The sequence below is a fragment of the Hesperophylax consimilis genome, chromosome 7 (assembly GCF_061612785.1).
Source record: "Hesperophylax consimilis isolate HC1 chromosome 7, BYU_Hcon_1.0, whole genome shotgun sequence".
Classification (NCBI taxonomy): Eukaryota; Metazoa; Arthropoda; class Insecta; order Trichoptera; family Limnephilidae; genus Hesperophylax; species Hesperophylax consimilis.
The window spans coordinates 33,660,023-33,675,542 of NC_142842.1; the positions used below are offsets into that span (position 1 = coordinate 33,660,023).

The 15,520-nt window shown below is 35.2% G+C and overlaps 1 protein-coding gene across 1 annotated transcript in view; it reads right to left on the reverse strand.

Moving 5' to 3' along the window:
- The window catches only part of LOC149422643 (dipeptidase 1-like), a 480,722-nt gene extending 471,490 nt beyond the window's left edge, over positions 1-9,232 (reverse strand). Inside the window, exon 1 of the mRNA XM_089633431.1 lies at positions 9,131-9,232. Within this exon, the coding sequence (XP_089489557.1) occupies positions 9,131-9,232 (102 nt within the window). The remainder of the gene's footprint in view (positions 1-9,130) is intronic.
- Between the last annotated feature and the right edge of the window lie 6,288 nt (positions 9,233-15,520).

Here is a 15,520-nt window from a genome sequence, read left to right on the forward strand (position 1 = left end):
TTTACATTTTATACTTGTTACTTTATACTTTTCTTTGAGTGTTTGTACTTTTTAATTTTATATTTTTCTTTGAGTTGTTGTAGATTTACATTTTATACTTGTTACTTTATACATTTCTTCTAGTTGTTGTACTATTACATGTTATACTTTTCTTTCAGTTCTTGTACTTTTACATTTTATACTTTTACTTTTATTTGAGTTGTCGTACTTTTAGATTTCTTACTTGTTACTTTATACCTTTTTTTGAGTTGTTGAACTTTTACATTTTATGATTGTTACTTAATACTTTTGTTTGAGTTTTTGTACTTTCACTATTCTTACTTTTGTTGATGGCAACGTTATGCCGTATATATGAAAAAATAAAATAAAATACTACGCATAAATATATACAAAGTCACATCTGCATACGCAATTACTGTGCCTACGAAATGAGAATATATTTACATGATATTGCTGGAAAGATATGGATCCATTACAAAGATGATATAAAAATAGTAATTAGTAGGAATGTATTCACTTAGCAACGTAACTGTGTACTGATGTACTGCCGCATCAGATATTAGGAGTATTATTCTCGTACTGTTCACGATCACGATCACGATCACGATCTCGTTAACTGGTGCTAATTAGCTGCAGCTTCCTACATTAAGCGAGTACCAATCAGCCCTCAAATCCGGGCTAACCAGAGGATCATTATTAATACTTGGACGTATCGTAGTGTATTATGTTCTACGAATCGTATCGTGCTTTTGAGCCAAATATAACTAGTAGGATAAAGCAGAACAAGGATTACACTTTTTTTAAACGGTATTTTGTATGGTCTCTCAACGTGAAAACATGTTTAAAAAGGTTTCCAAACTAAAGTCCCGCAAGAGCTAGCAGATAATTTAAATACGTCTCGTGGCCCAAGGGTCGTGGCGCCATGTAAAATGTATATTCTAAAACTAAACCATTGTTTATTATTTATTGTTTTGGTGTTTAATTCGTAGAACTCCATTTAATTTTTTTAAATAAATTTAAAATAAATCAAATTTAATAATGTCTGTTATTTTTACAGTTTTTTCGGCTTTTGAGACCATTATCAAACTGTGGATATGTCCACACGGTGACGTCTTATTTATATGATTTTATTTATCCACAGCCATTTAAATTTCTAAAATGTTCAAAAATGATTCATTAAGAATTGGAATAAACAAAATATTTGGAAATCCAGCAGTGTTTATACACCTGTTAAAATTAATGATCTAAGGGTTTTCTTAATTTTTGGTACGTGGGTGATTATTATTATTATTTTTTTTTTATAGTGAATACCTCACAAGAGTCCCAACTGCTCCCGTCTGGAGCCAGTGAGACTATGGCATTCCCAATTGGGGGGTGTTGTGAGGCTGAAGGTAAGTGGGGAAGGGAAAGAGGAAGGTGGGGAAGTACCTGGCTATTCAGATCTAGTCACTAAACACGGCTAAAGCCATTCGGAGCAACGTTTTCAATTCTGAATGGTGGTCTTACACCAGGGCGATACTGGTAGTATCTTCCACTCTGGAACGTGCCGCAAATATACTATATATTATTTTAATTAATTAGTTGTGAAATAACACAAATTAATGAAATAAAATTTATTTGCGCACGCCGCACTTTGGACGGAATGGAAAAAAAACGCGAATTAAGTGGTTTTTGCATACGTTAATTTTTTTAATATTTATATTTTTTTTAGTGTAGTACAATAGTTTCTGCATTTTATGTGTTAATTTAAATATGTCAATAGGGCTTGATGGAAGTTTGGCAACGCTGCAAAGTGTGTCGTAAGTTGAATGTTCGGCATCGCGTTTTTCAGTTCATTCCTACGCGTGAGCAGAGACGGTTGTGTAATAAGTGACTTTTGGATATATTTACAAAAGTTTCTTATGGCTGACATTTCTCAAGGTATTCTTAATTTAATTTACAAAATTATATATCAATATATCATGTGTGTCAGATTTGAACTAACATCTAATTTTACACTATTTTTGAATTTTTTTGCTGTTAAAATGCATATTTCAATTAGCATTTAGAAACAAAACATCGTTTGTTCCCATTTATGAATATAAAAGTATTGTAGACTGAAGTCTCACCTTTAATGTCATATATAAATTGTGATCATCTTTTGTCCTTCCTTGAACAATTTTGTTATTTTCAGGAAGGCCTATATGCATTCTCCAGAAAGAATTATTCGAGGCATTAAAAAAACGGGGTATATTAAATGCCACTTCTGAGAAATTAAAATAGTTTTTAATTAATTACGTGACACAAAAATACCACATAGCGGCAGGTTCTAACATTTTGAGCCCTACATTTTACAAAAACATTAAGAATTTTTCACTACAATTAATGACGAAATGGAGAAAAAGCTATTTATAATAATAAATTAATATTTTTACTTAAAAATATTTATAATTCATTAATAAGATTAAAAAAAATATTGCACTAATATTTAGCCATCAAACAATTAATTCGTGTTTTTTCTTCATTCCGTCCACTGTGCGCCGGGTTCGAACCCGCGACCTTCGGAATGGCAGTCCAATGCGTTACCACTGGACTATGCCGGCCGTCAAATTATGTTAAGGAATTATATTTTTTGGGTTTTTTGAAAATATTAAGCAGGGGAGAACCATTAAACCATTGTTAGTTGCTTGCTAGTGGCCTAACTTCATCGAGGGGGTGAGGAGGGAGGTTTATAATAATACAAGCCTTGAAATTCACTCTACGCAACCAAAAAATCAGTCATAACTCCGCGACGGAAAGGGTTAAACGAGTTATTTGTGCGTCCTCCTATAGATATTGAAGTTCTCTAAAACATATACATTAGGTCCAGTGAAGAACAAAAAACGTTTTCACGCAAGAAAGTTAACGGTGATGTTGAGATTCTACAACCCCCTCACTTTTAAGATCACCTAAAGGAAAACACGACGTATGAGTAGTGTATATAACTGATTGAAAAGACGGGTTGTTTCATAAAAATTGAACAATTCATCCAATTTCAACGTGAATTATCGAGTTTCGTAATTCTATTATTATATAATTATGAGCCAGTTGCTTCACAGAAGTGAAATATAAACAGAAAATTGAAATTTGATGACTTGTTCAAGTTCTTTGAAAAAACGCGTCCTTCATCGCGCAGAGTGAATATCAGGGCTCTTATCTTACCCCCCCTCCCCACTCAATGACGTCAGCATGTAAACAAGCAACGGGCATTGGTTTAATTTTAGAATATACACGCCACTTAGTGCCACAACCATTGATATTTAAATATTCGGCGACAGCAAAATCGTCTCATCGGTAGTTCTGAAGAGACCTTATAAAAACGTTCACGTTTAAAAAAACGCGATAAAAGATTATTGTTCTTACTCATTCATCTACTGACAAATGACCAAACTGTTGTAAACTACTGAGCTATCTAGACAACTTACAGACCCAATTGAATAATAAAATACGTTTTATTGATTTAAGATTCTCTCCACTGCGCTAGTGGCCTCCACCATTATTTATTGCAAGCGAACATTTTATACGCACGAAATAGCGGCTAAATAATGTCGTGGAATTGGTTTTCTGCTTTGTTGCAGACTAGGTGTGAATTAAATTTGGGTTTTTATTTGATTTAAATTCGTGCGTTGCAAAGAGAATAATGATGCGCAAATGTTTTGAACCAATAAATAATTTTTAATTTTACGTAATTTAATTAATTTTACGAATATATGATGCAAATGTGAATGGTAGCATCCAAAAGTCGTGAACGCCCGAAGAAGACATGGCACGATCAAGTGAATCAGATACTTGCATCGGGCAATGTCATGTGTCAGAATAATAGAAGAGTATGTATGAGAAGATGTAAGAATTTGAATGCGGCAAGGAGTGTATGCCAAGACCGGATTATTTGGTTTGGTATTTGTCGATAAACAACGTGATGGTTAAAGTAAGTTAGTTTATGAACTGTAACAAACATAAAATAGCCGTCACGGGACGCCTGGCAGATGTGAAACAACGAAATGAAAATGAAAATAAACAAGTCTTTGTGCTTTTGATAATGAAAACAATATTTTATTATTATTAATATATCACAAATTCAAATTTCGTTATCACTTATAATGGATCCATTGCCAATTATAGTGAGAGCAGAATAAAATATACAGCACAGAGTTTTGGATGCCGGGCGGAAAGAGCCGACTATTCGAGAGGCTGACCGAATGAAGCGTCGATGCGTGCAATAGTGGCGTCCCGTTTTCATGCAAGATCGTCGTCCTATCTTGCCATGAAAGTGTCGGATTTAAGCTAAAAGATGATTCATATCAAAAATATTTGCAATTATGATTTGAAAGGTAGTGGGTAATAGTCAAACACTCTAATTTTTAATTGAATTTGAAAACAATGCAAAATATTATTTTTTAATTCAGCGCATAAATGTATAACAGAGGAATACCTAAAATCTGAACTCAGAATTTATTATATTTATAGAGTTATAAAAGTTATTAGAAGGAATGTGTAGTAAATACACACCACAGATAAGGAAAGGTTAATAAAACATTCTTCTTTCATCCAAAATACTGTGATGATAATATTTCTGTGATAGATTTTGCTCTGTCATTTTAAGAGTACCTACAAGGCTGTGTTCGCTGAGCCATGGCGTTTTTTTTTTTGTTTTCCATCGGCCACGGAAAACAAAAACGTTATGTGGTCCTGCCCCAATGTTTTTATTTTCGTCGGATGTTTTGAAAACATATTGCCGCTGGAGACACGCTTTAACGGTTCGATGAACGCAACAGGGACAAAAATCGTTGATTACCAAAATAACGTCTAATACTCATATAACGAATTTATAGGACCATTTGTTTTTAGTTTTAGTAAACATTGAGGTTTGCCTGTTTTTTCAAAAGTTTTATTTCGAACCTAGACTCAATTACTTATTTGAGTTACTACTATATTTGGACTGGGTGGATTTTTAAAAATCGGCCTCATGATAATATTTAAACAATCTATTTTCGGTTGTCGGTGCATGGGTGCGTGATTTGAAATTGATTTTTTTCTGTGTAATGCACAAAATTATTCACGTTCAATCAAATTAACATTTTTGAAATTGGAACTGATAAGTATAAATCATAGCAGAAAAGCGATAAAGTAGGTAACAAAATAATTTTATTACTAATTATTCTTTATTTGAAATTTATACTACTTTTGTTCAAAAGTAGGCAATTTTTCAAGCTAACAATCGAAAGGTAAGCTCCTTTTTTGAAAGGGCATATATACTGAAGCACTTTTCTTTAGTAAATAATTTCAGATATGATGATAAGTAACTGACGTTATTGTTTAAGATGCATTTAAAAGTAAGCCTGGAGGGCAATTCTCGTTCTACTTAACGACACTAAAATCGTCTTTTCATTCAAATTAACAATTTTTCTCGGATTATTCGTATGAAGCGATTCCGGTTCTCTCGATGACAGATGGAATCCTTAGATTTTCGATTGCGCGCCAAAACTTATAGCCTTCCGCGAAGGGTACCCCTCAACCTGTCTTTCGCCAGCCGAACGCTAGCATTCGCGGAGAATTTGCTTCATTTAAGTGTGACGTTTTGACAATTAGCAATATTTGCGTAGTTTTAACAAAAGAAAACTTAATATTATCGTAAGTATTGACTGTAAACATGATTAGTGACTTGTTTGTGGCACAATGATGCTATTAAATGAATTGAATAACATAATTGCGATGTTTGTAAAGTACGTAACATGTCGAAAGCCAGATAAAAGTGATTTAATTTACAATAAACTACATATACCATTGAGGATTTCTACATAAATAACAATAAGTTTTAACACACTATTCTTAGGTTTTAAAAACAATGATGTTGAAGAAGGATAATAATACAATAACTGTCTCACTTTTTCAGCATTTGCTTACCTCATTTTAAACAATTTTGTCAAGTTAATTGGGTGACAGTTAGCGGCATTAGAATCGACAGCAAACGTCACTTTAGAAGTGGTGAATCTGTAACAAAGTCATTACTATCCAGCGAGGTAAGTACCTTTTCACAAAACGTGAATCTTCGATAAATGGCTTATTTATGTCATTCACAAATGAAATAAGCAGTTATTAAAATGAATTATAATATTAAGTAATTGTTTTTTTAAGTTTTAGTTAGAAACCTTGCGTCACTTAATTATATTTCACCAATTTGTGTTTTCAATAATCTCTTAACAATTTCTTAGATGCTCTTAACCACGCTTCTTTAGGATTTTTTACTAGGTCTCTCCAAAATCGAACTTGTAAGGCTATCAGAAGAACGAGAATCGCTTAATAGTTAAGAAAAGATGTTACAAGCGACGGACTGCTAGCTTTCGCAAACGATAACAGTCGTTGACGAATGCTATCATTTAGCTTAAGGCTAAAAAAACGAGAAACGCCCTCCAGGGGGTTAACGGAGCTTGATTCGAGTAGCTACAGGTCATGACTAATTTTATTAGGAACTGGAGTCACTGTACCAGCGCAATATTTTCGTTCGGCTCAAAGAGTCAACTCAATTGAAAGACAGCTCAATTGAGTGGGAGCCGTATGTTCAAAACATATGATACGTATAGTGCTCGCACGATAAAACTCGTCTGATATAGCTTCCCGGTACGGCTCCCTTAGTACGGCTCCTCTAGTATGGCTCCCACGATACGGCTTCCAGCTCCTAGCTCCTTGCTCCCAGTTCCCAGCGTACGAATCTCATTACCGGTACGCCACCTCGTAACACGAGATAAATAAGATTCTAGGTAATTAGTAGGTGTAGTAGGTACATACTTCCAAGTCAAGATGTCGAACAGTCAGACCCCGTTCACGTCTTTGAGTAAGTAGTAACAATGATTACTTGGATAATTTTAATGGCAATATTTAAAAAAAATCTCCTGATTAAAAAGGTTAACCGATTAATTGAGCCGTGGTACGGTTTACCGGGAGTCGTACGATTACAGCTCATCGCTAAAATCAATTTAGTTACCGTTGTCTTATCATCTATACCCAGTGCTCTTTGGGTGATTACTTATCCACTATTAATCCTTAATTTTTACTTTTCGTCCGATCACCTGAATCCTTGATGAATTTCAACCAGAATTTTGACCGTATTTTTTCAGTTTCCGTTCCACCATCGAACGTTTATTTGCAGTTTTCATGACCATAGAAAATATGACATAATAATGTTATTTTTCTTCTTGAATCATATTACAAATATCACCAGTAATGGATTACAAATGCTTGGATTTATTCTCAGAATGGCAAAAGAACAAAAAAACAACAAAAAAAAACATAAAATTATTGTACACGTTCATGAATCGGGTCTCCTCATTGCTTACAAATTGAATAACAAATTTTATGCTTAATCAATTTCAAAATTGGTTTATTTGTTAAAGAAATCAATTAGGAAAATAACGAAATATATATACTCAATTTATCGAAGTTATCTGAAAGGCGACAAATATTTGATCTTTTTTTATTGCTTAAAATGTTTAATTAAAAATTGGACTGCCCTGATGCTATTAATTTGTTGCCATTTCATGTAGGTACCTCCGAAGCATACTAGATGGAACATATTGTTTCAAAACAATATTTTTTTGTTAAATTTTGTCACGGAGAGGATTCACAGACTCGGCAATGAATTAATAGCTGTCGCTTGATATTTTAATTTTAACTTTAATGCAATTAGAACCTAATTAATTAATCACTTTTTAGTGAATCTCAATAGCTGCATACCATAATTTATGCATATGCATAAGTTTTCGTGATATATTTTTATTTATTTCAAGGGTTCTTCAGTTGGCGTGCTATAAACTTACATTTCATTTCTAGAAATTGTATTTCATGCTTTATGTATTTATGTTATATTGTTGTAATTTATTTAATTTAAAAGCCCAATAGGACGTTAATTAATAAATAGAAGTAGATATTTTCATCCACCAGATGACTCGCTGGAGCCAGGTAATTGAAATCTACAGCACTCCCTTCATAATCAATGCAGTTACCGCTGCAGTTAAGTCTCTTGTGGCTGCTGTACCATAGTCCTAGTTAAACTTGCCTAGAGATCACCATACACAGAAAAAAATGAGACTGGCTAATTTATGAGGATTCTTGATAAACATTTAGTAAACGCCCAATATAATGGAACGCGTATTCGTGCACCAGCATTTGCCTTAATAATTTTAAGAGATTCTTAATGAATTAGCAATACATACCAGGACCAGGAGGTTATAATATCCACTACACCAATGGCTAAAAAACTAACTAACCGACCATCACTCCATTTCCTTGCAGAGGTAGACAGAGAGGGCCGACTGCCAAAGAACTCTGTTTTGGCACACACCTTTGCCTCATTCACATTTATACATCGCCTCATAACTACTCTTTTGTTTTTGCGGCACTGAAAATCTGAGATACACCTTACGCAGATATTAATGGATATCACTCATTACATACTCGTTACAGCAATGGATCATTCGAAAGATATTCGATGTAATTGCCAACAAGTGCTACAAGTGCTTTTGTAAAATAATTATTCCAGTTCTATTTTCAATGCTGTTGTACAACATATGAAATCCGTATAACACGATCCATCCATAACAGACACCATTCACCTGATTGGAGCCATGAGTCCATGTAGTTTGCATTTCCCATGAGTTTACAAAATACAGATACTGTCTACTTCAGCTCCACTTATTTTATAATACAATTTCTTCCTCTGCTCTGACGACACCCACTTTATTTATGACACGTTACAATAACAAACGGCACTCACCTGAGATTCAGTGTAGTTATCATTATTACTTTCACATTTTATTTGGTTACATAATATAAGCGTCTTTCTAAATAAGTTTTTACTGTTGCAATTTCATCGGAGGAAGATTCAAGGTAGTTGCTTTGACTATCTTCCCGAGATACTTATCCACTGATCCCCAGTACGTTGCTGTAATCTACACCGCTCACCTGAATACAGACAAATCTCATATGGTTTCAGAAGTCAGGTACTACGCTGTCTCAGCTACAGTTAAATATACTGTATTCCTCATAGCTGGAGCGGTTAGCAAAGGTATGACGTCTGCTGCAACTAGGGAGGATTGTAATAACCTACGGCACTCACCTGATAGTCCATGTAGTTGCCATATCCCATGTGGTTACAGGTACAGGCGCACGTCTGGATGTGCTGCCGCAGCTCCAATTCCACCTCCCAAGGGCTCTCCATGCCTCCCTCCCCGTCACATACCTCACAGCCCTCCCCCACCCCCACCCTGGTAGCCCCACCAGGTGGCGGGGCACATCACAAGCCACTAGGCCGAGGGCTGACGCTCGGGCTCGCGAGCAACTGGTGCTGGTGCACTGACATCACTCACTCAAATCACTACCAACCACCAAACAATTAAAGTTTACAAAAAAATAAAACAAATACCCAAAATGCGAAAAATTAAGTCACCCTTCACTTTTGATCAACACAGTTTTTAAAATACCTCTACTAAAATCTTGAAGCTTGATTATGTTTATATGTAAGTTTTTTTTTATCACTGCATTCCTTAAGCACTTGTTTTTTTGAGAATTAAGTAATGCCACTTGATTGATGATGATTAATTATTAGTGAATCACGCTTGTATTTTGGACAACTGAGCGTTTGAGTGAAGGGAAAGAGCGCGCGGCGGGGGCTTGGCGCGGTAGGGGGGCGACATGTCGCTCGGTACGCTGCTCACGGCAGACTGTTGGTAGAAGCCTTTACAGCCTCCTTCTGGACCCCCTCTCCCCACAGCCTCTCTCCTGTTCCTACCCCCACACACTAACCAAGGCTATCGATGTTGCCAGTTGAGAAGAAAAATTTTTTTCGCAGGAAAATCTTGCAAAATTATGTGTAGATATTATTACGTTGCGAAGTAGGTTTCATTAGTATTTTGTTATCAATTAATTTTATGATGAGGTAATTTTAAATAATACTTAATAACATTCGAGGGGATCCCACGCTGTTCCACCCCGTTCCAAGTACCAAAATTACTCCTATTAAGGCTTTCAAGTAGTCTATTTTTTTTTAATTAAGCTAATTTATTTGAAAGTACTCTAAATCCTCGAGTGTCCCTGTACAGCAGAATGCAAAAACAGAACCTATCATTGAATGTGTCCAACTACTTTCCAGCTCTGGTATAAGTAGCAGATGGTTATTCCTTTAAGGCTCTGACAAGGACAATTTTTTTTGTTATAAACGAAGCCATATTTAATATGAAACGAATTTAGATCCCTCCAATGTTTCTGCATACGGTGTTAGGAAGCAGTATGCAAGTACTTACAATTAACACACAAATAATACACACGTAAAATGGCGGGTGTCTTTTGCACAGTATTGAGATAATTTCATGTACAATGTGTAAGTATTTACAGTAAATTAAAATAACACAACAGTTCAATGAGATAAGAACTACTGAATAGTGCATTTCAATGGTCACCCTGCAGTTCTAGTGAGAATGTGCGAGTTAACTTAACTTTAGTTAGTTTCTCGGTTATGCCATGAAGAATGTACATGAGAAAGTAGAAGAAGTACCCAAAGCCCGTAAGTAACAAATTATGTGTAGCTAAATACCGATTTAAGAAATGATCCTAGATTATAACCCCTCAAACTCTCCAGCCGGACTCTCTCAACCCAACGCCACGCTCCACAGTGGAGGGAATGAATTCATGCGTCATTTCTGGATACTTAAACCTCCAAATTCCTACCCATAATTTTTTCAAGAATTTTATTACCTTCCTTTACTTTAGAAAACCTTCAACACAGCATCCATAAAGATGACACAGGCCCTTGGGAAAATTATTTCCCTCGCAGCTTGTGTGTAAATTTTATCAAAAAATAACAAATAATGTAAGTTTATTGAAACATATTTATCTGTATTACCGTAGAATATGTTGAGAAAATCGAAATCCACTATTTCTAAAACAATTTAATGCCAATCTAATGTAAAGATTGTTTGAACTCGTTTCAATCCTTGAATCATGTTTCCTATAAAGTTGCACAGTTTGAATCGTTGGCAATTGTCAGTAAATTAAAAGTTTGACTGACACTTTAACTCAACCACAAAGAGAAAAATCTGTTAGTAGGTACATCCAACAACAACCAACGACCAGTAGAGGAACAAACCTTACATAACTCTTCTATTTTCAACTAACAACGTCATTTTCGTATTGAGCATTTGATTGTTGTAATTTCAATGTTACTGACCATTTTTTTTATGTGAGTACCGAACAGCAATTACAACTACTCTCAACCACCTGTAACCAGTGAAACTAAGACATTCTCAATCAGGTTATATTATGTGGCTAATAGTAGTGGGTGGGAGGATTGGGATTTTTTATTTATTTATTTACGTAGGTACCTATTTAAACTCTGAATCATCCGAAATACTTTTAGCAAATAGTGTAGAAATAAATTAATAAAATGAATCCTTTGGGTGGCTTTTTTAATGCAAATCTAAAGTTTTATTTCGAAATGATGAAATTTTACACACTTGGTCTTAAAAAAACAACCTCAACCCCATTTTATTCCCATTTCTCGATTTTGATACATTCTAATGAAATTTTGTACACTTCACCCTTAAAAAAATTTTTAAAAAATACTCTCAGCATCTCATTTTATAAAACTCTTCGTTGAACCCGGACAACGCCGGGAACTTCAGCTAGTAAATAAATAAACACATTCAAAAATGATTTATTAAGAAAATACATAATTATTTAACAAAATTCAAAAGCCTTACAATCTCGCCAAATGTGGCGAGATTCTCCGCTGGCAAGTCTGTACTTTTCTCCGGGCCAGCAGCGGCTGCGGTTGCCTAGCGACGCCCGCCCCCACCCCGGAGCACGCACACAGGCGCGCTCAGACGGGCACGCACACACCTGTCCCGACGCCCGTACCGCCCCCGCGGCCCAATGCCGTCCACCCGCCACCGACTATTTACACCGCCGACACCGGGGTACGCCGGGACGAGAGGGGATGACGAGATGCGATGCCGGGACGGCACTGCTGATGGCTCGTGGTTGAAGACCGAACAGAAAGACGGTAAACATGCTTAGTGGGAACACTGTTACTTTTATTTTGTATAATATTTTATTTTTTTATTTATTTTATTTTAATGTATATAACGTTGCCATCGACAAAAGTAAGAATAGTGAAAGTACAAAAACTCAACCAAAAGTATTAAGTAACAAGCATAAAATGTAAAAGTTAAACAACTCAAAGAAAGATATAAAGTAACGAGTATAAAATCTAAAAGTACAACAACTCAAATAAAAGTAAAAGTATAAAATGTAAAACTACACACAAAACGTTAACTTTTCTATTGCCTTTTTGTTTATAGTCATTTTTAGACGTTTTATTTAACCTCAACGTATTTGTGGTTGCATGGAATTTATTGAAAGATGATTTTTTTGTTTTTTTTTTAAATAAATTTATTTGTTTTTATAATGTACTATATTATTTATTTCATTATTTTTAATAATTGCTATTTCATTTTGTGGCGTCATTTTAATTTAAATAAAACAAATAACTTTGTATAAACCTCTGTTTGATCAAAAAGGATTGACATGTTTCAAAAGGTGACCGGATAAATAACAATTCAACACACTTTATCACTATTAATTGCTAATCTATTTCTCCATTTTCACATATCTATTGTACAATAAATGTGTATGTTTGAATGACGTATGACATTGCACTAACTAATTCCACATCCTGGAATAAAAATTGTTATCATTATTTAAGTGATATCTAGTCATGAAATAAAAACTACGTTTAGGTTAGGTTTGTACGTTAGATTTTTTCATCGCTTTTAATGAATTTATATCACTTTTTAAAAGTTTGTCTAATTACCTGGGAACAGTTTCAAAACCAATGGTTTTTCGCTTTACTTACGAAGAAACCATTGGTTTCGAAACATGTCGATCATTTGTGATTAAATACTGGTGTACATAAAGTTATTGTTTTGTTAATATAAATTTTCTCTGAAACACAAACACAACAATATTTTGGCAAACATTTTTTGTTTAGTTGGTAAATATAGATTGCTGGCGTTAATACATTGTTATCAATGTTTCTTTATTTATGTGAATACCATACAGCTTCAAATGCTCTCAACCATTTGGAATCAGTGGGACTAAGGCATCTTCTTACACGGTATCTTGTGAGGTTAAATGTACTGGGGAAGTGCTATTCAAATGTCGTCACCAAATACGACTGAAATCATTTCAAGCAACGATTCGGACAACGATTCAACGAAGGACATTAGCCCCAAATAGGAGTCCGATAGGAAAATATTTTCCCTTAGGGCACATGTCATCTTTTGGGATGCTGGGGGGAGGGTATTTTGAATGAAATGAAGGAGATGAAGTTCTGAATAGGTAAAACGTATATAGGTTGGGTAGGAATCTCGAGAAGTCCAGAACGTCCAGAAGTGACGGACATATGAATATATAACTCTCATTGCTGCGTATGGCGATGGGTCGAGAGATCAGTTGGAGAGGTTAAAAAGGGGTCCACAAGCCAGCCTCTCTCGATCTGGCACAACACGCAGCTGGTGGGCAAGCGCATCCTGAACAAATCTCAACCGATGAATCTGGGCACACCTGCTAAATCACCAAACTTACCAAACCACTTGGAGTGACCTGTGGCAGAGATGTTGGATATCCAATAAATTGTTCCCGGGCGACGGTACCCAACACCGCCTCTCAAATTGATTATGATATTGAAAGTAGGATTGGTACTAATAAAAAAATTATCCAAAGAAGCGATGTTAACAGTCCACAATGGAGTACCTACCCCGCTGTATAGTAGTTAAGTAAGGAACTGGCAGAGGAAGGGCGAAAACAAACGGAATGCTGTAAAACTGATATTCCTTAGGTGTATGTGAGGTAAAACCACGTGAGAACGTGTGAGATGTGTGGAGACCCGCAAAGAATGCAAAGCTGAACATTTAGAAAGGGACGCTTATATTGTTTGAGCATGTTTTGAGCAAAAGAACAAAGGAAGCAGTGTAAGGAGAACATATGACGCTAATTTGAATTGTAGAAGAAGTCGGGTATGGCCGAGGAAGAAGTGGCATCATCAAGTGAACTAGATACTTGAGTCGGGCCATGTCAAGAGTCAGAATAATAGAAGATTATGTATAAAACGATATGTGAATATGAATGAGACAAGGAGTGTATGCCAAAACCGAATTGTTTGTCGGTCCGTCCTCTCTGCTTCCCCTTGTGGAGAAACGATGGTTAATTAGTTAGTTAACATTCACAAATATTATATAAATTTGGGAAAAATGGTAATATTCGCCTTTCCTTAGCAAAAATAATATACACTTTTTACAGCATGTGTTTGATATAAAATAAATAGATTCTGCTCGTCAGGTATGTCAAACTGTTCCAATTATTTCTCTCTCGTAATTCCAGTAGTTTGTTCACCATGCAAATTATATAATCTGCATACGAACATGTTATATTACGTTTGTACAAAAAACTTCAAGGGTACACGGCGAAGGAAAAATAAAATAGTTCTGAGAAAGAATGGCGCCGCTTTGCGAGAGTGAAAAAAAACTTTAATTGAAAAAAGGATCTTTGGGATTGTGCCGGGCAATGGTTTCTACAATTTTCTTCAATCTGGGAATGATAGGGTTCCAATCATGTTGGGACCTTGATTCAAAGTGTCAATTGCTTGTTTTTGTATTAAATTAATATTCACAGTAACTCTTGTTTATTTAATTGAAACTATGGACAAATTTTTAAATTGGTTAAGTTAATTTTTAAATGTTCTGTTGTGAAAAATTTCTCTAATGGTCTACAAAATTTAAAACTTGCAATTTTTATTTACCACGCTCGGTTTTGAAGCCGTAATTCTGGGTCAAATGAGTCTAGGGGTATCATGCATGGAAGATCGATAAAATCCTATATCAATACAATAGAGACGAAATCTTCCATCTTTGGTGAGTCAGAAATATTTGCGAGCACGTCATAATGTGATTCCGACTGTTGTAGACGAAAGCCGCTGCTTTTATCGTGGCCTCCAAAGTGACGGATAAGCTGTCAATATGTTCAACTTTTTGGATGATGTCGTTCGTTATGCAAAGTAACTGGCTTATTGATTAATAAGGGTGAACTAACTAAGCTCTTAGAATTGAAAGAAATCGTGCAACCGATCAATGATCATAATTAATTCATCTAAGACAGTTGATTCCATTCCAACTTGGAGAAACAAAAGATGTTAGTTACAACGTAAAGACCTCATGAACTAATTAACTCTTTTTTTAGGGTCAAAACGTACATGCGAACTGCCAATTAATATTCAAGTTACTATTTCATTTCGACACTGTCAATTTATTTATATGTTGAACTCTGTGCATGTCGATATATTACAACAGAACACATCGTACAAGACTATCCCCTTGATCAGTTTTCCGTTGACATATCTGTACTGAACCGAGTGACTTCTGGTGTCGTCGACTGGTTGCGTAACCTAGGCACCCTA